Source organism: Dreissena polymorpha, chromosome 15 (genome assembly GCF_020536995.1).
Source record: "Dreissena polymorpha isolate Duluth1 chromosome 15, UMN_Dpol_1.0, whole genome shotgun sequence".
Lineage (NCBI taxonomy): Eukaryota > Metazoa > Mollusca > Bivalvia > Myida > Dreissenidae > Dreissena > Dreissena polymorpha.
In genome coordinates this window covers 1,064,335-1,087,172 of record NC_068369.1, presented here as the reverse complement: position 1 = coordinate 1,087,172, position 22,838 = coordinate 1,064,335, and the positions used below count along the sequence as shown (strand labels likewise).

General features: G+C 35.2%; 2 protein-coding genes across 10 annotated transcripts in view; one reads left to right on the top strand and one right to left on the bottom strand.

Annotated features, from left to right (window-relative positions):
* The window catches only part of LOC127860835 (uncharacterized), a 43,517-nt gene that overhangs the window by 18,250 nt on the left and 2,429 nt on the right, over window positions 1-22,838 (bottom strand). The window lies entirely within an intron of this gene.
* Window positions 1,899-16,038, top strand: LOC127860829 (uncharacterized). Of its 9 annotated transcripts, XM_052399129.1 has the most exons (5): window positions 1,901-2,152; window positions 7,444-7,786; window positions 7,886-10,518; window positions 12,410-13,106; window positions 13,959-16,038. In XM_052399129.1, exon 5 carries the CDS (start codon window positions 14,266-14,268, stop codon window positions 15,826-15,828), a length of 1,563 nt encoding a protein of 520 aa, XP_052255089.1. In that variant the 5' UTR covers window positions 1,901-2,152; window positions 7,444-7,786; window positions 7,886-10,518; window positions 12,410-13,106; window positions 13,959-14,265; the 3' UTR covers window positions 15,829-16,038. The 9 variants fall into 9 exon arrangements, with proteins under 9 accessions (XP_052255088.1, XP_052255089.1, XP_052255091.1 ...); XM_052399131.1 differs by lacking the exon at window positions 7,886-10,518 and having other exon boundaries at window positions 1,903-2,152; window positions 7,444-7,885; window positions 12,951-13,106; XM_052399127.1 differs by lacking the exon at window positions 7,886-10,518 and having other exon boundaries at window positions 1,903-2,152; window positions 7,444-7,885.

The window sequence follows — 22,838 nt, the reverse complement described above, 5'->3', positions numbered from 1 at the left end:
ATTCATGGCCATACTTAATATTTTTGTACGAAAATTACTAAGAGAGCAAAGTGCACTTAGTAATTTATGTTTACCCCCATTTTGTAATAATGTGTAGCAATCATTTAAAGAGAGCAGACGTTTAAATTTACGCCTTAAGTTACCATTTTTCCTAATGCCATGTGAACGTTTATTTCTTAGACGTTTACTAAACAGAGAAAATGAATTAATCGATTTATGTTTAGAAATTGTTCCAACATTTAGAATATTATCATTTAATCCAAGTGGGAAAGCTGATTGCAAACGTTTAATCCATTCAAATTCTGATATGCACCTTGCTTTGATTTGAAGTACTATTATTGAAAATAAGTTGCTCCACTGGTTGAATTGAAATATTTGTTACGCTATGACCCGTTTTATTAAAGTGCTGGTAAATGAAGTTATAAAATTTATTGTTATTTTTAATTTTTAAAAAATGTTCCCTAAAACGTGTTTAAAGTGATCTACCCGTCTGCCCAACGTATTGCGCACCACAACAGGGTACATTTCAAGTAATAACATAAACCACATGCATAGAATTTCATGAGACATCGAATTTAATAATAACTGAAAATTTGCGGTTATTAACCGATGAAAGAATAAAAGAGGACATATTAAAAAAACTTGCAACATAAACACTTCCTGGAGTTGCACTTATTTATTGTAGGATACCGATTACACGGAGCTAAATTACGCTGCGAACTAGAACCCATCCGCATTGTACCTCCAATGAAAGATGTTCGAAGTAAACTTAATTTGACTGTAGGTTTAGAAAAAAGTAATTGTCTATAATTTAACGGCAAATGAATACTACGTGTAATCGGAATTCTCAATGGTTCTTATATATAAAAGATCACATGCATTATGTGTGTTATTCCGGAGAGAAAGTTGTTGTTTTCGGATGCAAATAAATGCATCCGTTATCAATACCAAGGAGGCGTTTAAACTGTTTGTAGCAGAACCCAGAATCGTCTTGAACGTTCGCAGTATTTACCTCCCCTATCGGGTAAAGTATACATGGTGCAGGATCAACGGGGTTAACAGAGGTTTACACCTGGGCTGGACAGAATGTAAACATACCGTAAAGAACTTTCTTTTTGAAAATATCTCGAGTTATTGAAATAAATTTGCAAAAAATCTTTAGCGCATAAAATACAGTTTGTCTTGTAGTTTGTGCTCATATCTTAAGATTTAATTATAACTCAACGAATAAGTCGAAAATCGATGCCACAATTTCACGTTGCGTGCAGCATAACCATGCACATGATTGCGTGACAAATCGACTTTTTGGCCAAGAACATATGCTTATTAAATAAAGAAATTCTGATGTAATTCTCATTGCCAACATTGTCATGAGCAGCATAAAAAACTGTATTTTATTCACTAGTTGAAATTCTAAAGAAAAATTGTTTTACAAAGTGGAACAAAAGCACCACATACCGTTGTGTTTACATCAATAAACGTTCAATTGTGAACCCCACAAAGTCACTCGATCCTGCAACCTGGTATACAATGCTTTACCATAATAAAGTCGTGTGTAATGGCGGCATGGATTTGATTAGAGCCAGCCTGGAACCATTCAAAGCTCTGTATTGGTTTTGGGGAAACATCTTTCTTTTAGAGATTTATTGCAGTCTGTTTGTTAACTGCTGAACACTGTATTGTAACAAAATACAAAAAGTGTAACTATGTATTGCTTTCTTACGTTAAATAAATGTTATGATGCTAACTGAAAATCCTGCATTTATAATACATGTATATTTAAGCGCTCATAAGTACCGCTTATGCATTTTTTAACAGTTGAACAACATACCGATTGTCCATGCCGGATGCACAATTGCACATGCACTTAATACGTCCTTTAATGTCAGACGGTTTTATCAGCTTGTATCTCATATACTCTTTAGCACATTTTGGTGTACACACTGAAAGGGAAAATACATGCACAGCGAGTATTTAATATACATGTCGTTTTTGTTCTGAAACGGTCTTGAACGGAGCAAGACGTGTTTCAAGAAGACATAGAAATACGTTGTCCGTGCTGAGTTTTAACAGAGTTACTCGGGTGTGTCTGTCATCTGGACAAAAGTGACATTTACCAACATAAGCTAGGAGTATATACTTCCGATCACCGGTAGGTAATCACAAAGTTACTCAGGGAAATGATAACCTCTCATAATTGTTTATTAATATTAAATATTAGTGAATTTCTTTGCTTTTGGTTTTATGGTGTAGAGCACAGGCGCTCGATGGCAATGTTTTATTTATTTATTTATTTATTTATTTTTATTTATTTTTTTAGTTACCCGTTGTTTATTATAATGCATACACATACTAAATCAATAAAAATCTTCCGACAAAACGTCTTCTTGTCGCGTTTTCAAAAAAATCAGGGGAGACAAAAAGGGGATATTTTTACGTCATCAAGCATGTGCATTATGTCGTATATATATCTTTTGATATAATATTTTTTTATAATAAAGTTTATGTCTGATCAGCAATTGAAATGTATATGATTGATATAGCAAGCTATTCGCTTCTTATACTTCAATCTGGCAATAAATAAATATTTAATATTACATAAATATTTTATATAAACGTATATTTAATGATAGGAAAATCGCTTGGAATAACGATTTTGAAAATAACACTGAGTTCCTAAGGTTGAGATATTAGTTGTTCGATTCTGCGGTTCAACGTGCTTTTTGTTTAAATCATATTAGACATGCACAAAAGTAACAGTGTGAACTTTATCTGAATATAATTATATAATAGTCATTTATATTATATCTGGAACCCTGTTAAGCAATATGAAACAAAATGTTTGCGCCCTTCAAACGCGTTTTTGTTAGCCAATATAAATATTATACAATTGTTGTTTGCACTATATGCACTTTTATTTATACCGATAATTTATTTGATAAAGCATTATAAAAGGTATTTAAAATGTAAAACAATACCAGCAACAAAAATACCGTCTAATTAATGTATCAATAGACTTGACATTAATGTTGCACGTCAATAATCTGGATAACCTATAAATGATGATTAAACATGTACTGAAAATAAATCTTTTGGTTTCATATTGATGTCTTACTTGAAGTTAAACGTTATCTACAAATCTGAAATCCTATTGGAAGTGATACAGATTATAATGATATATTATCTTAAAATTGATAGAAATTTTACTCCATTGTTCAAATTCCTGAAATGTTTTAAACATATATCATTGTCAATGTATATCAAATTATTATGAAAATTAAATAATTTGTACTCGGTTTACTTATGCTAGAATAATCTTTTATAAGTGTGTCGAAGGCAGCAATATTGATAATAAATGGTTAAAAAATACTGTAACACTGTTTAAAAAACGCGACAGTCGACAGGCGATATTATTACAGCGATATTTGCACAGAACAAATATCGTGCGTCGCCGCGACTGTCGCGCAAAATATCGAGGTTCGCTTCGTGTGTTTAGTGTCGCGGTCTGAAATTAGACCGCGATGCACGAAATTCGGATAATATGGGCAATATTTGAATAATAAAATATCGTGCGTCGCCGCGACTGACGCGAAAATATCGTGTATCGCTTCGTGTACACGATATTTTGCGCGATATTCGCGGCGACGCACGATATTTTTCGCGACAGTCACTGCGACGCACGATATTTTTCGCGACAGTCACGGCGACGCACGATATTTTACGCGACAGTCGCGGCGACGCACGATATATTTAAAAAGATATATCGCCCTTTGGGCTACCTACACAAGGGCGATATATCGTGTTTAATATATCGTGAGTCGCCGCGACTGTCGCGTAATATATCGTGTGTCTAGTGTCGCTCTTGATGAAAGAAGGGCGAGATTATAGATGGCACTATCCGGATTCCGTTTTGATTTCACGAGTGGTCATATACAATATATTTTTTCACGCGAAGCGGAGCCACGACCGGGAAAATAATTTGTTTAAGTCTAAGACCCCAAACGAAATCATTATGCTATCTTACATTGAAAGCAAAAGATTTCCTATTTATTTCTAGCTTACGGTATTGAATAAACAAATCGCGAAATTACAAAATTGTATTTTAAAAATAGTTGTGTAGAACAATTGGTTGTATTATGCGTTTGTTATTTTAAATTGAAGATTTTCGTGCGGCTAGTTTTATTTATATTAATATTAAATATTAAAAAACTAGTTCAATATAACCAAGAGTGAATAATTAAGCCTTTATCATTTTACTGGATCTCATTCGCGTATAGCATGAAAATGGAAATTCTAAATATATAAGCACTATTTACACGTTTGTTGAAACGTTTTCATGTAAATATACGTCATAGTGATCTGATTAATTGAGCATACACAAATCTATTTTTCGGAAGGAGGGCGTGGCTTACTTTAAATTTATTGATTGTCATGTGTGCTTGAAAATTTCTTAAAGCCCCATTACTACTCAAAATCAACGAAAATTTCGTACAATAGTTCGTAAAATAAAGTTAAACAATTAAAAATCAGAGTTCTTTGTGGCAATTGTCGAAATTTCAACGCAAGATCTGGTCTGGTAAAATAGATGTTCATAATGGACTTGTTATGAAATAAAATGCTCGTTTTTATTATTGTTTTGCATATTTAATTCCATTTTAATTTCCCGCAACGATATCTATTCATACGACACATGAACACTAACAAGGTACCATTTTAGTGTTCGTGTGTCGTATGAATAGATATATTTGCAGAAATAAAAATGGAATTACTTGTGTCACAAATAAATAAAAACGAGCATTTTTTATTCAATACAAAACATATAATGTAAACATGTATATGATCATAAAACAAAGTGATACTATGTAACAGCAATAATGTTCAAACATGTTACACAAGAAATGCTAATATATACTTTTTTGACTATGTGGTTTCCTTTTGATAAAAAAAAGTTAATATGTACTTTTGTTCTTTAGTTGTTTGTGTTAGGTGTTTAAAAAAAAGAAAACAACAGAATAGTTATGATTTATGATGAGATGCATAACGTGTGTAGAAAGCATACTGGACTTGTTATGAAAGTTTAATGTTTTTCCATTTTTGTTCAAATATATGAAGTGCATCATTGTTTAGGGCAATTTCTTTTTCGATTTGAATCTTCAGTTTTAAATAATTGATAAAACAGTTCATTGTAGGTACTTGTTTTCTGTATTTCATGCTGAATATAAAATATTTCATTAATATAATTACGTAATTCACAGCGTTATTAACCTCTTGTATTTTGAAAGTATTTACCCCCAAACTGATGCCTAAGAGAGATAGTTTAACATTTAATTGTTGTTTCTCTAGAAAGGTTTTCAATTGATTCCATAGAGGTTGAATATGTTTACACTCCCAGAAAAGGTGTTCTATTGTTTCAATATGTTAACTACACATATCACATAGATTTATGTTGGATAGGTTGCATTTAAAAAGATATTTATTTGTAGCTATAATTCTTTGGATTAATTTATACTGAAAATTTCTCAGTATGCTATCAGTAGTTGATTTATATGGCATGACACATATTTGTTTCCAATTAAATTATTTTTCCCCAAGAAGATTTTGCCATTTAGTTTGAGCTGTAGATATTTCGGCAGGGGTTTTAATTTGAAGTGTATAAAATATTTTGTTTGTTTTGTTTTGTTTTTCAATTATGTTTTCTACGAATGTTTTTTGAGTACATGGTGTGTTATTTGTATTGATAACAGTTTTAATATGTAAGGGTATACTTTTGATCAATGTGTAGTACATTAGGAAGTTACTTGTAGGTATTCCGAGTATGTAGCATAAGTTATCAAAAGAATAGAAGTCGTTTATTCTGTAGTCGTATAATTCATCTACATATTTTATGTTTCGTTCGAACCAATTTTTATAGAAAAACGTTTTATAATGTGTAGTTATGTCTTTATTGTTCCATATAATTATTTTACTGTTTATTTTGGTTTCTAAATTATGAGTGACTTTACACCATGCCGATAGAACATTCGCTAGAAATATGTTTTTGGTTGAAATTTCGTCTAAGATATTGTTGTCGATATTACATTCAAAAAGTAAGGCGTCACCATATGTTTTAAGGATTTTCTGGTAGAATAATTTCCATTTACTCTTATTGGTGTTATCTAACGAGCATTTTTTATCTACAAAAATCAATTTAATCATACCACATCTAGCGGTGAAATTGTGGCTATTACTATAAGGAACACTGATTGTTTAGGTGTTAACTTTATTTTACGAATTATTTTACGAAATGTTCGTTGATTTTGAGCGTTATAGAGGCTTTAATCATTTCAATGACAGCCGGTTGTAATCAATTATATAAGAGGAAGTCAATGAGAGGTCATAATTGTCATTAATTTATGCATTTTTAGAAGTCTATTTCTTTTAATCAAATATGGCACATACATTCAGTGAGCCTGTCTTATACTAGGAATTGAAATATACTTGTTTCACATTGAAAGGTTGGTATTGCAAAATAGTGACTGATGCAGAATATCTATTTAAGACGTTTATGAAAGAATGTGATGGATTAAGCAGTAGTATAACAAATGATTAAACAAGAACTCAAAAAAGTTTTTATAACAGTGATTTTGGCTATATGAGTCCGTTGTCTTTTTCCAACTTGTTAGTATATACTACATTTTGGTTAGCCTATCACTACAGTTCCTGTGTGGGTTCTTTTGTAAACGAAAATGTATACATAGCATTTGAAAACTTTCATGGTTCAACTTAAGTTTCCAAAAAGTTTTCAAAAAGTCTTGATTTTGTTTGACAGGTTAGCCAAGTTTTAAAGGCACCTTTTCACAGATTTTGGCGTGTATAGAAGTTTGTCATTAAATGCTTTAAATTTGATAAATGTAAACATTGGAGCTAAATAGCTCCGGTAAAAACAATTATTAATTTAATTAAAAAAACGTGCTAATACGATAACTGGTGTATTTGATACATTATCTGAGCGATTCTCGTAATGTCACAACATATAACTAAAATAACAGAACTCTCCAAATCGTTTAGCGGTTGAAAAGCTTTATAATTTTCAGGTTTTAAAATCGTCAAAAGCTGAATTAAATGAATATTTTAGAGCATGGTAAATGTTCAGTATTTCTGTTTCCTCGCGAACATCATTATTACAACGAACATTTGCAAATCTAAAACATTTTTTCCCATTTTTATCAATTAACAAAAACCTGAATATGTCCCTTGCATAAGAGGGATGCTTGAGACATTGTTAATTTACCTGCGATATATTGAGCTTCAGTGTCACTTTGTTATGGACAAATTATGCATTTATGTTTATTTAAATTTTTGTATAAATGCGTTTTAGATTGTGACGTGTTTTCGTGTCAAACGGGCCTATACTACATATAAATCAAAGTGTATACATTATTACTTATATTTGTTTGTTCACAGGACATATAATCCGTCGTAATGGGGTGCGCTTCACCCTGCGCAGCAGGTGCACGGGAGCAGACTGCTGGCGTAATCACAGAGAAACATGACATAGAAACCGTCGTAACAGATGGTAGTGACACTATTGCTTCATCCAACATGGCAGGTGCGCGGGAACTGACTGCGCATGCACTAAGATACAAACAGGACCTAGAAACGGTCGTCATGGAAGCTAGTGCCACTTTCGCTTCAGCCACCGAGGCAGGTGCGCGGGAACTGACTGCGCATACACTGAGAGGCAAACATGACATAGAAACGGTCGTCATGGACGCTAGTGACACTATCGCTTCAGCCACAGAAGCAGGTGCGCGCGAACTGACTGCGCATACAATGAGAGGAAAGCAGGACTTAGAAACGGTCGTCATGGACGCCAGTGACACTATCGCTTCAGCCACAGAAGCAGGTGCACGGGAACAGCATGGCAAAGCAAACGCATTCGCACTTCGATTTTTATGCCCCTCCATTTAAAAATGTGTCTCATCATTATCGTCCTTTTTCATTTCACTTTGATATGTTTTACACCAACAATACAAGTTTTGATTTATTTGCTCTTTACGACGTTATTGAGTATTATGCAGTATATAGAGTAACAACTCTTATATATAACAGATCAAATGCATTATGTGTGTTATTCCGGAGAGAAACGTGTTGTTTTCATGCAAATCAATTAATCCGTTATCAATACCAACGAGGCGTTTAAACTGTTTATAGCAGAACCCAGAATCGTCTTGAACTTTCGTAGTTTTTACCTACCCTATCGGGTAGTGCTGCAACAATATACCGGTATATCGGTATATATTGCAATACGCAATCCGCATATTGTATTGCGATATGATTTTCTTCATACCGGTACGAAAATTCTACAAAAATTCATCCATATTTCGTCCAAAAAATACTATAATGAAAAGAAATAATGATATCAAGGTAAACAAAACAAATCGGTGTTTAGTAAAAATATTATTTTACGTAAAAAAAGCATACTAAAAAGTCTATTATACGGAGTAGCGTTGTTACATGGGAGTCCCCAAGATCTGCTCTTGCATGTCATACTGTTAAATTTAAGATGAAGCTTATGGAAATACGATAAAATAACAACAATTAATTATATAATAAAAATCTAAATTGATGTTTCTATAAACAGAAGTAATAATGATTAAAAAATTACTAAACAGCATTCTGATAAGTTACACGACCGGCTTTTACACATCCACAATTCTCTTTCGGGTTATTATTCTTCTTGTCGGCTTTTATAATAGTTCACAAAATGGCAGACGAAACGAACGCCAAGTTTGACTTTATAGACAATTCTAAGGGAAAAAGTGTTGTTTGGGCATATTTTAGTCTTAAAAGGAAGAGAGAAACGAATGAGATCGAGGAAGGGGTAGGATATTGTAAGCGGTGTAAGGATGTTGTCAAATGTAGTGGCGGAACATCCAATTTGTTCTCGCACTTAGAGCAGCACCACAAAATTTTCCTGATTTATTGTATACACTGTACAGTATACAGTACACAATTGCACAACATATTTAATGTTTAACGGGAATATCCAATGAACAAAATGAAAATACTAATCTTTCATAACAAATGCTATGTAAAGCCAAAAAAAAGAGTAAATTGTGTTTATAAAGCATTTTGTAAAAAAGGCTCGATTTGCCAATAGGATATAACTTGAACTTAAACATACAATACAAAGGTTATGTTCATGTTATTAAGTTGGTTTGGGTGATTAGCTGGCGAGTTATAATTCTGGATCAAGTTAGCAATATATTGCAATATATTGCAATACGGGTTTTTGCACTGACAATATATTACAATACTGTTTTTGGCGTATTGTTGCAGCACTACTATCGTGTAAGGTATACATGATGCAGGATCAACGGGGTTAACACCTGGGCTGGACAGAATGTAAACACACCGTTAAGAACTTTATTTTTAAAAAATATTTAGAGTTATTGAAATACAGTTGCAAAAGTCTTCAGCGCATAAAGGACAGTTTTCCTTGCAGTTTGTGCTGATATCGTAACATGTAATTATAAATCATTGAATCAGTCGGAAATCGATTCCGCAATTTCACGTTGCGTTCAGCAAAACCATGCACATGATTGCGTGACACATCGACTTTTTGGCCAACAACACATGCTTATAAATAAAGTAATTCATATGTAATTCGTATTGCCATTAGGAGCATAAAAACTGTATTTTATGCACTAGTTGAACTTTTTAAGAAAAATAGTTTCAAAAAGGTATTTGAAGAAAAGCACCACATACTGGTGTGTTTGCATTTATTACGTTCAATTGTGAACCCCACATAGTCACTTGATCCTTCAGCCTGGTATACAATGCTTTACCATAATAAAGTCGTGTGTAATGGTGGCATGGATTTGATAATAGCCAGCTTGGAATCATTCAAAGCTCTGTATTGATTTTGGGGAAACATCTTTTTTTTAGAGATTTATTGTAGTCTGGTTGTTAACTGCTGAACAATGTATTGTAACAAAATACCAAAAGTGTAACTTTTTATTGCTTGCTAAAGTGAAATAAATGTAATGGTGCTAACTGAAAATCCTACATTAATAAAACATGTATATTTAAGCACCCATAAGTACCGCTTATGAATTGTTTTACAGTTGAACCTTAATTGTTAATGCCGGATGTACACGCACTTTATTCGTCATTTAATGTCAGTCGGTTTTATCAGCCTGCATATCATATACTCTTTAGCGCATTTTGGTGTACACACTGACAGGGAAAATACAGTTGCAGTGGGAATTTAATAAACATATCGTTTTTGTTCTGAAACGGTCTTGAACGGAGCAAGACGTATTTCAAGAAGACCTAGAAAAACATTGTCCATGCTGAATTTGAACAGCGTTACTTGGGCGTGTCTTTCATCCGGACAGAAGTGATATTTACCAACATAAGCTAGGAGTATATACTTCCGATCAACTGTTGGTGATCGCAAAGTTACTCAGGGAAATTTTAGTGAATTTCTTTGCTTTTGGTCTGATGGTGTAAAGGATACTTGTTGCATTCACGGTAAGGTCGAATCCTGTTTTCACGAGTGGTCATATACAATATATATTTTTTCACGAGAAGCGGAGTCACGACAGGGAAAATAATTTGTTTAAGTCTAAGACCCCAAACGAAATCATTATGCCATCTTCTACTGAAAGCAAAATATTTCCTATTTATTTCTTGCTTACGGAATCGAATGAACAAATCGAGATATTATAAAATTGTGTTATACAAATAGTTGTGTAGAATAATTGATTGTATTGTGCGTTTGTTATTTTACACTGAAGATTAGCATATTTATGCAGCTAGTTTTGAAATATTTAAAAACTAGTTCAATATAGCCAAGAGTGAAATATTAAGCCGTTATAATTTTACTGGAGCTCGTTCACGTATAACATGAAAATGGACATTCTAAATACTAGTATCTAAGCACAATTTATACGTTTATTGAAACGTTTTCATGTAAATAGACTTTAGCGTGATCGGATTAATTGAGCATACAGAAATCTACTTTTAGGAAGGAGGGTGTGGCTTACTTTAAATGTCTTGATTGTCATATGTGCTTGAAAATTGCTTAATCATTTCAATGACAGTCGGTTGTAATCCATTATATAAGAGGAAGTCAATGTCAGATTATAGTTTTCATTAATTTAAGCATTTTTTAGAAGTCTGAATTTTCATCAAATATGGCACATACATCTAGTGAGCATGTCTTGTACCATGAATTGAAACATACTTGTGTTTCACATCGAAAGGTTGCCAATGCCAAACAGTGACTGATGCAGGATATCTTTTTCATTAAAAGGCTATTTCTCTTGGAATCGCACATAGTAAAACATCTTTTCAATAAGGATTTTTTTATCAAAGTAGATATAATTTTCCAAAATAACACAGACAGACAGACCGACAGACAGACAAACAAACAGACAGACAGAAGGACAGACATATAGACAGACGGACGGACGGACAGGCGGGCGGGCGGGCGGGCATCCAGGCAGACAGGGAAGATTGTATTTTTAACATTTAACCCCACCAGCACAGTACGCGTTTTTTAATTAAAATGATATTTAATAGATTAATGAAAGAATGTGATGGATTAAGAAGTAATATAGGAAATGATTAAACAAGAACTCAAAATAGTGTTTATAGCAGTTATTATGGCTATATGAGTCCATTGTCTTTTTCCAACTTGTCAGTACATACTAGTACTACATTTTGGTTAGCCTATCACTTAAGCTCATGTGTGGTATCGTTTGTAAACGAAAAATTGAAATGTATACATAGCATTTGAAAACGTTCATAGTTCCACTTAAGTTTTAAAAGTCTTGATTTTGTGTGACAGGTTGGCCAAGTTTTAACAAACCTTTTCACAGATTTTGGCATGTATTGAAGTTTGTCATTAAATGCTTTAAATTTGATAAATGTAAACATTTGGACTAAATAGCTCCGGTGAAAACAATACTTATTTTTTGTTAAACGTGCTCATACAATGACTGGTGTATTTTATAAATTATTTAAGCAATTCTCGTTATGTCACAAAATTTAATTATAATAACAGAACTCTCAAAATCGTTTCGCGTTTGAAAAGCTTGATAATTTTCAGGTTTTAAAATCGCCAAAAGACGAATTTAATGGATATTTTCGAGCATGGTAAATGTTTAATATTTCTGTTTCCTCGCAAACATCAAAACTTCAACGAAAATTTTCAAAAAAAACACACCTTTTTTATAAATTAACAAAAACGTGGAAAGGTCCCTTTTATACGCGGGATCCTTGAAAAAATGTTATTTTACCTTCGAGACATTGAGCTTCAGTGACACTTAGTAATGGACAAGTTATGCATTTATGTACAGACCTATTATACATATAAATAAAAGTGTATACATTATTACTTATATTTGTTTGTTCACAGGACATATAATCCGTCGTAATGGGGTGCGCTTCACCCTGCGCAGCAGGTGCACGGGAGCAGACTGCTGGCGTAATCACAGAGAAACATGACATAGAAACCGTCGTAACAGATGGTAGTGACACTATTGCTACAGCCAACATGGCAGGTGCGCGGGAACTGACTGCGCATGCACTAAGATACAAACAGGACCTAGAAACGGTCGTCATGGAAGCTAGTGCCACTTTCGCTTCAGCCACCGAGGCAGGTGCGCGGGAACTGACTGCGCATACACTGAGAGGCAAAAAGGTCATAGAAACGGTCGTCATGGACGCTAGTGACACTATCGCTTCAGCCACAGAAGCAGGTGCACGGGAACTGACTTCATTTACAATGAGAGGAAAGCAAGACTTAGAAACGGTCGTCATGAACGCTTTTGACACTATCGCTTCAGCCACAGAAGCAGGTGCGCGGGAACTGACTGAACATACAATGAGAGGAAAGCAAGACTTAGAAACGGTCGTCATGGACGCTGGTGACACTATCGCTTCAGCCACAGAAGCAGGTGCACGGGAACTGACTACACACACGACCAGAGGGAAACAGGATATAGAAGCCACTATTGATAAGGGCAAGGAGGATATACGAAAAGAAGTGATAAGACACATCACAGGCATTCAGCCACAGAGACATGACGAGGAATATTTGTTGCATTGTTACGGTAAACAACTGATTATATAGATAGTGTAAGGCCTATGTATAAGTATTACATAGAAACAGGTTTATGCTTTCCTATGTATTAACTTAAACTACTGTATGCGTTACGTAAAACAAACATAGAACAACAACAAATAATGCGGCATTGTATGGTAGTTGTATTTATATAAAACCACAAAGTCATGGCGCAATGCGTAAAACATGACTTCAAAGGGCACTTTTTATAATTTTATAAGAACTTAGAACATAACATAACATACAAAAGCCGTGCGTCTATCTTGCATTTGAACGTTTATACAGACACATTTATTTTTTTAGTTTTCAAAATAATGTCAACAACGTTTAGGTATTCTCAAAGTGGGTTTGTGAAAGACTGTCTTTCTAGCGGAGTGCTAGTGGTTTATGCGGTAAAATTTGGTCGATGTGCAAAATTGTCAGTACGCCTTGGTATTTGTTGTTTGAAAATGATAAACTTACGTTATTTTATTATTGCGCCTAATTTAAAAATTAAGTGATGTTAGGTATTCACATAACGTATATAATTTAATGTAATATTTACGTGTAACATTTGTAAGAAATCTTATGCATAATTTATTACATTTTATCAACAAAAAGGTAGTATTTGTCTGAATAGTTCAATTAAAGTTTTCAAGTTCTTAGATACATGGTCTGTTGAAACATGAATATGAAATGTTAATTACATTAAGGGGAAATCAACTTAAAATATTAAACGGTGAATGAAAATGCCTAAACAAAACTTACTTTAAATCTTTGATTCAGCTTTAGATCAAAACTGAAATTTGCATTTGTGAATATATTACTAAAGTTGCAAGTTCATATATTTCAACATTTTCAGACGACTTAAAGAGGAGATTAATAGAGCACGTCTTGCAGAACAACCACAGCATGCCACCTCTGATGCCCAACAGGGACGCTCGTTTTGGTTAAGTTCTACGTGCCATCGAAAATTGTTCGTGTAAGCTATGATCTTGATAAAGCAAAAGACATTGGAGAACAAATTACTACGTACCAGGAATTGTTCAATGATTTAACAAATCAATCCGCAAGTCTCTATCTGCAAGGTGAACCTGGTTCAGGGAAAAGTACGTTTGTACTGAAACTTATTATTGACTGGTGTGTGGCACAGGGTGGTGAAATGAAAAATGTATCGGGTAGATACCGATAATTCAGATGCTATTAACAGATTTCTGGTGGCTTCCCATAACATCCCCCTGTATAAATCACTACCAATCGTTCAGATTGCCCTGATTTGTATTTGGTACGAGAGAAAAGAATTACAAGGTTCATTATGTAACATTTACGCACAAATGCTAAAAATGATTTGCAAAAACCTGTCTAATCCAAAAGAATATATGCAAGATCGTTCAAAATCAGTGGTTGACTTTCCATGTTTTCTTAAATGTCGGAACATTAAAACATTTGAAGAAACTATTTATTCTCTCTCCAAGTTAGCATTTATGCAATCGTTTGCCTATTCAAGAGAAAATTCAGTAGTTTTTGACATCGACGCTGTTGAAAAGTGCTTATCTGATTCACAAGAAAAGCTTGCACTAGAGTGGGGAATTCTTACTGAGGAGAAAATCGAATCCCTTACACAACTGCTGTGTAATTTTTCATTTTGGCACAAAACCATACAAGAATTCCTTGCATGTCTGTATGCAGCGAAACACGACGATTGTTTGCATGTGATTCTTGGGTTTATCAGTGATCAAACACAAGACGCGTTCGAGATTCATCAGATATTTTTATTCTTGTGTGGTCTCAAACCAGCCATTGCAGAATCAATATCAGAAACGGTTGCAGCCAGGATACCAACACACTCAACGCTAAATTCGCCATTCACTTCATACGAATATACGGTTTCTAAGCCAAACGACCACTTTATTCAAACAGTTCAAAACATGATAATCAAGGGGTGTAAGGAAGCGCGTGCAAACAAGTTAAAGAACGGGAAGTTCGTGTTAGAGCACTACACTTTTTATGACTGGTCACTTAAGGACTCAAGCGATGCTGCAATTTTACGGGAGATCTTTTTACTGAACAGGAACAGCATAAGAACACTTGTCATTCAAAACAATCCCGAGATTCCAAGCTCAGAAGAAATACAAAAGGCGTTGACTAAATCGGGTGAAACAATGCGTTCATTAGACTTGTGTCACATCGATGGTCACTTTGATCTGTCTTCATGTCGCAATCTTGAGTATTTGGGAATTAGAGGACCGTGTACATTAGCTTTACCTGATGCCTTCAAAAGGATAAAGACCCTGAGTCTTGGTACGCCGTTCGATATAGAATTGTTACGGAGAGTGACGAATGATTCCTTGCCAAATATAGAAATTTTTGAGATTTCAAATATTGCAGCCTTTTCAGATAGCATTCTTAACCTGAAGAATTTATCCTATATTGCTGTCAGAAAATCTAATTTTGAAAACGTGTGTCTCCTTCTGCCGCTGTCAATCCGCAGTATTGACTTGTTCACTGTAGAATTGAAAGCGGCGACGGCGTCTTCAATGGTAAATCACATGACAAAAGTCCAACATAAAGTTACATTATCCTTACAAAATTGTGTTATATCAGATCCAGATATACTGGAAGCTTGCAAACGGGCCGTTAGAAGCTCACCGCGTTACAATGTACTTAAAGATGATGCAGCAACGTTTTTATTAGAAACAACCGTTGCTTTAAAATCCGATAGTCTTTTATGATATTGTTAAATGTAATAGTTATACGTGTTTTGATTACATGTCTCTTGGTTAATGGATTCATTGTGATTATTCCATACATAGATCTTTAAAACAACAAATGGAATATGAATAGTGCGATTATTAGATATAAAATATCAGATTTAAGAATACCATTTACTGTTGCCTTAAACTGTTTTAGATGTTAAAGGAACCTGTTCACGTTTTGGTAAATTGACAAAATAAAACAAAATGTTTCACATTCGCAAATCTTTGTTGTAGTTATGCTATTTTAGAGGAAATAGTAATAATGAACATTTACCATGCTCTAAAATATCCATAATATGCATCTTTTGACGATTTAAAAACCTGAAAATTATAAAGCGTTGCAACGCGAAACGATTGAATAAGTTGGAGAGTTCTGTTGTTGTCGTTATTTTTTGTGACACTACGAGGATTGCTTTTATAAATTTTAAAATACATCACTCATTGTATGAGCACGGATTGTCGAGTGGTTTCAGCGTTAGACTTTTACTACAGGGTTCAGTGGTTCTAGGTCAGATAGAAACTAGTATGGCATGAAGTAAAACAACCAACACAGTATTGAGATTGAAAAAGGGCATTTATTACAAATGCCATAGAAGTGAGGGCATTTAAAACTGGATGCCCTAGAACAATGAATGTAATACAAATACAATAGTGTATAAAATATGTACATTCATATAAAAACAAAACATATTTGTAAATCTAAACATACAAGTAATGTACAGAATGCCATAATGGTCGATAGAGAACCGCCTGAACATTCATATCAAACAAAATATAGTAAATGTAAACATACAAGTTATGTACAGAATGCCATAATGGGCGAGAGAACCGCCTGTACACATACATAATAAAATGATAAGTGGCGGAGGTTAGGGAGGTGGTGGTTTTGAAGCGTTAGCTTGGCGGTGTAACTGCGCACGCCGAAATATTACTGGAAAGAATTTGGGAGCATTCTGATTGGATAAACATATCACATGACTTTGAAATATACAATGATTGGCTGATACCTAAGCGTGCAAGGTAACACTGCACTAGTTTAGCATGTTAACAAAGGTATTGAAGAGAACTTCTACTAAACAAGAAAAATTATCACAATGACATAAAAAACTTTATGTGTGCATAAACTTGGTTTTATGTATTGTTCCTAAAATGCGAGTCATATAGGTCCGATTGAAACTAGTATGGCCTGAATTAAACAATCAACACAGTATTGTGATTGAAAAAGGGCATTTAGTACAAATGCCATAAAAGTGAGGGCATTTAAAACTGGATGCCCTAGAACAATGAATGTAATACAAACACAATAGTGTATAAAATATGTACATTCATATAAAAACAAAACATTTTGGTAAATGTAAACATACAAGTAATGTACAGAATGCCATAATGGGCGACAGAGAACCGCCATAAGGGTAAACAATGATTACCCACCGAAGGGTAACAATGGTTTCCCACTGCCCATTGAAATTGGACAATGACAAGCATATAAACTATGAGTAAAATAACATTAACTGGCAAAACAAATGTAAAAATAAACATTGCATACTAATGTAACATGAACACAAACTGCTATTTTTACATATATACACAGAAGAGAACTGCTGGCTGCAGCATAAAATGTCAAATCTGCAAAAGTACAGTAAAGTATCTGCATTACACCGTCAGCTTATATGGTTGTACATTAAAGGGAAGAAATATGGTGAAATATATCGCCAAAAGCTGCTGCTTTAAACCGTCAGCTTTGAGCGTGTACTGTAATAAGTAAAATAAATACTAGGAGTTGCTGCCTTACACCGTCAAATCGCATATGAGCTTGTAAAATGAGGAAAAGAAAAACGAGAGCTGCTGCCTTAAACCGTCAGCTCCCAGTTTATGGTATGGTTGCCTAACGTCCAGAGAGTTGCTGTATAAGCTCAATATAGGACCTATATGGGGAGAGACTGGGGTCGTATATATTTAAGGTATGCTTGTGATTTCCATCGACCCAGTTGCTGAATTTGTGATAGAGACATGTGTTTGCTATATGCGTGAGGTGCGCCCCCAATACGAAAAAAGTGAGCTGTAAAAAGTTTGGGATCCAGGTTTGATGCAACTACACATCTGTAAAACAGTGCTCGGAAGAATGTAGTTGAAATGGCCTCGCCGTTTGCGAAACGGAAAAGTGGACCAGGGTATTGTGGGGCTATACGTAGATAACGTAATACCGCCCGGATAGGGCACAACTGTTTGCATGCCTGACGGGATAATGGGATTGTGGCACTGCGGTCTTGTGAATGCTTGTAGGTATTGACCGAGACTGATATTCCAGATACTATTGAACCGTTGTATGTAAAGGATAAGTTCTGTCTTTGAATAACATTCATGAAACCCATAGAGGAAGTTGCTAATTCGCCTAATCTAAACAACCCATAGAAGGCAAACAAAAACATAATTTGTATGAGGACTTGTGTGTATTTGTCTGCAACCAAGACACGAAGATTGGACAATAGCAACTGATGATGGTCTGGTGTGAAAGGACGACGCCTATCAAAGCGTTTGTGGCGACGGATGCTGTGCAGAAATTTCTTGATGACAAATGAATCTGAGGGGTTTGGAAAGCCATTTAGTTTGTGAACATAGGCAATGGCTGAGGTTAACCAACGGCGCTTATGAAGAAGGTTTTTTCCATTAAAAATTGGCGAGTCAGCGGGACCTAAGAACAGAAAATCATCAAGAATATTTATCATATGTCTAATATGCAGAAAATTGTCTGATGCATAGTGGAGAGCAGTGCTAAACCGTTCAAAAATAGCACAAGATGATGATGCTCCCATAGGGAGACATTTATCAAAATAAAATTTTCCTTGAAATTTGAAACCTAACAGGTGATAATCTGATGGGTGAATAGGGATTAGACGAAACGCTAAATCAATGTCAGTTTTGCTAAATAGTGTACCGGGGCCCAGGTTTAAAAGAAGCTCTACTGCATCATCAAATGATAAATACACTATGGTGGAAAGGATGGGGTCAATGAAGTCATTGATAGAATCACCTTTAGGGTAACATAGGTGATGAATTAAGCGGTATTGCCCCGGAGATTTTTTGGCGACTAAACCTATTGGGCTTACGTGGAGGTTATTGAATGGTGGAAAATCAAAAGGGCCCTCTATACGTCTAGCTGAAAGCTCGTTTTGTATTTTTTGAGATACCAGTTGAGGAAAATCAGCACACGATTTTAAATTTGTTGAGGTGCAAGCTTTTCGGGGTCCTAAAAATCCTAATTTGAAACCCGTTGTGAAACATTCCATAATGTAACTTGACCATATATATCCTGAAAGAAATGGGATTAACTGGTTGACTTTTACAGGTGTGACAAAATTATGATTGCTTGGGTGGCTTTGGACCGGAACTGGAAGGGTTTTTCTTGCCAGAGAGGGACTGGGAGGCTTGCTCCTTGCTGGAGAATGAGCAGCTGAAGGCAGTGTGTGGTCCCCGACAGAAACCACAGACATGGGGGTGGGGGCAGCTGATGCGTAGACAGTGGGTTGGTTTGTTAAAATTCCAACAGGTATTATCCAGGAAACGTTTTTGACGGTTTGAGGGGAACGATCTGCTTTGAGTGGCGGGTCTTGATGGACGAAAGGACTGAGTATTTGTGCTTTGTGTGCTGGCCATCAGCTAGAATTCAGTGTGTATTCTGTCCCAAGGCAAAGGAACAGAAGCTCGTAACAAACGAAATTGACTGTCATAATATTGAAAAGCCGGTCCTGGACGGCAAGTAGCCAGATCGCGGACTATCTCCATATATTTAAGGAGTTGTTGTGTTTCCCCAGAATACTTGTATGACCTAACGGATAAGTAGCGAATGAACGCAGACGTTCAACCCTCAATGGAAGTGATTTTTGCAGAGCGTGTTGAAGGCTGAATTGAAATATTGGCATGTTTATCGAATTGTAGAGTGCAGTTAGAAGGTTGAGATGCAGAATTGACTGGAAGGTGAGATGAGAGATCTATGTATTTGCCTTTCCAAATGTCCTTGCACAATGACTGTTTAATTTGCGAAATTATTGGAGTGCTGACTGGTTCTGCATATTGCATACCAGTATCCGGAATAAAGCCAATCATCTGTGTGTTGAGAATGTCTTGCAGACCTGCTGGTGGGTCAACATCATCGTCTGAAGAGGAGTCGTCTGCGAAGTTTAATGGTATCTGTTGCTGGGGTTGTTGGATAGGCAAAACAACTTCATTGGGAGGCACTGGAACAGGATTAACCTCACCACCCTGGACTGTGTTATTGTTGTGGGCATTTGATGGACCAGATGTCCCCTTTTCTTGTGATGGAACAGCCAGGGGTATTGGTGTAGGAGGGCCGACGGGTGTGGGGCGTGATTTCTTGGTCTGTTGTTCACAGCAACTGCATGATGTTGTTGTTGCTGATCTTTTATTTTTCTTAGCAGACCTCATCTCATGATCTAAAAATCAATTGACATGTTATTATAAAACTAGACATTCAAATACATTCTTTAAACTATGCTTGTCCAAGTGTTGATTGCTGGATTTGTTGTGTATAATGCCATACAACCATGGTTATGATGAAACTTTCTTAAAGAGGATTAAAAAATGTTTTGTGTCTAAACTAGACAACTTAATATCCCCATAAAAGGACAATTGAATATTCCCATTTAGTTAAAATAATAAAATCGACAAAAGAAGCGCTGGACTGATAGTCCCATAATTAAAATGGCTAATGACAAATAATTCATGAGCAAATATAATATTGGTAAGCGTGAGGCTAGTAACTAAATCACGCATAAAGATATGGCATAAGGCTGGCAAGTATATCGTGCCTATGTAAAATAAACAATAATAAGCCTTTTTGTTGAAACACTAAATTATAGAGTAAGTTGCTGACAATTGAATCCTGTATGAATACAATAAAACAATGTACAAAGCATGAGGCTGGTAACTAAATCACGCTAAAATAGAAAGCACGACTATGAGGCTGGTAAATAGACAAAAATACTGGTAGTTTATAAATAATAATAAGCGTGAGGCTGGTAACTAAATCACGCATACATACAAGGCATGAGGCTGGTAACTAAATCATGCCTTTAGTTAATAAATAAGCGTGAGGCTGGTAACTAAATCAAGCATAAATATATGGCATGAGTCTGGTTACTAAACCATGCCTTTATTATATAAATAATAATAAGCGTGAGGCTGGTAACAAAATCACGCAAAAATATAAGGCATGAGGCTGTTAACTAAATCATGCCTTTAGGAATATAAAATAATAAGCGTGAGGCTGGTAACTAAATCACGCATAAATAAAATCTAGTGCATGAGGCTGGTAAATAAATCCTGCCTAGATTACTAGTAAATAATAAAAAGCGTGAGGCTGGTAACTAAATCACGCATAAATATAATACAAAGCATGAGGCTGATAACTAAATCATGCCTTGATAAAATAATAATGAGCATGAGGCCAGTGAAATAAACAAGCAAAAGTAAACAAATAGTTTGTCAATCTTAATCAGGCCTCTATAAAATAGTAATGGCGGGCTAGTAAATAACTAGCGTGTATGTGGCATGATGCTGCCAACGAAGTCATTTATTAAAATATAATAAATCTGAGCTTGATAACTCAAAATCATTAAGAGCTAGCTTTAGCTCGACAAACATTGAATAGAAATACATATCTGTAAGCTATGAGCTCAGCTGCGGAGGATGCGTTTCGTGGCGGCGACCACTGCTGCTCTAATTTTTCTATACAGCTGGTGTTGTCCCCGGCTGAATAGGTGGCATCCATCTTTGGCAAAGTTTCTTTCTTTGGAAGAAATTGACCAAAACCCTTTCAAACGCCACAGGCAAGCTCGGCTGTCTGACACCAATTTCAAACGTTCAGAAAGTAGGAAATTTAGAATGTCCACCCTGTTATTGAACCACATCGTGTCAACTGAGTATTTTGAAGAGACTTGCGGTGCGCTGCGATGTAAACATTGCAACACAGTTACATAACGTACATTCAATTCAAATAAAAGTGTTCTCACCAGGTCTTCATTTTTTTTGCCACAGATTATTGAACACGACGAGTCATAAATGTCGTTAGTGCCAATAATCAGCACAACGATTTCCGGTTCGAAGTCAGAAATAACGGTTAAACGATCGTGTAGTGTGTCGACACGAACGCCGGAAAATCCAGAGTATTGAACTAACGGGTGACCTGTAGATTTAAGTCAAAACGTAGAGTGTTGTCATCCCGGATGAAATCCTTAAAGTGGCCTTTTCACATATCTTGGCATATTTTGAAGTTTGCCATTAAATGCTTTATATTTATAAATGTAAATATTGGATCTTAAAAGCTCCAGTAAAAAATCAAGAATAAAATTTTAAAAAAGGGAAAAAAAAGTAGCCGGTACCAGGGCTCGAACCAGTGACCCCCGGAGTCCTGGAGTTAGTCTGAAGTAAAAACGCATTAGCCCTCTCGGCTATTCCGCCGGGTATACACATTGTAAGTATTTTATACCTTATATTAGCAATCTTCTTAGTTTCGTAAATTTATACGACAACAACAGAACTCTCCAAATTATTCAATCGTTTCGCGTTGCAACGCTTTATAATTTTTATAATTTTCAAATCGTCAAAAGATACATATAATGGCTATATTGGACTATGGTAAATGTTCAGTAATACTGTTACCTTCACAAATATCATAACTTAAACGAAAATTTGCGAATCTGAGACAACTTTTTTCAATTTTGTCAATTTACCAAACCGCGAAAAGATCCCTTTAAGGTGCCTCACAAACGAATGACCATACAGCTGTACTTTTTGAGCGCTGGACGCAGCCATGTTTGATCACGCGATGACGTCACTATTTTGCGCGTGGGTTTCCCAGAAAAGAATGTGCATGAATTATGGTCTTAAAATCCACCGTAGAGCAAGGTCGATGCCGATGAAATGAAACGAATTACTTATAACTAAAGAAGGCTTAGCCTGAAAGCATA

Excerpts from the sequence above, each read along its gene's own strand:
- LOC127860829 (XM_052399128.1), top strand. The coding sequence starts at position 14,266 with ATGTATCGGGTAGATACCGATAATTCAGATGCTATTAACAGATTTCTG.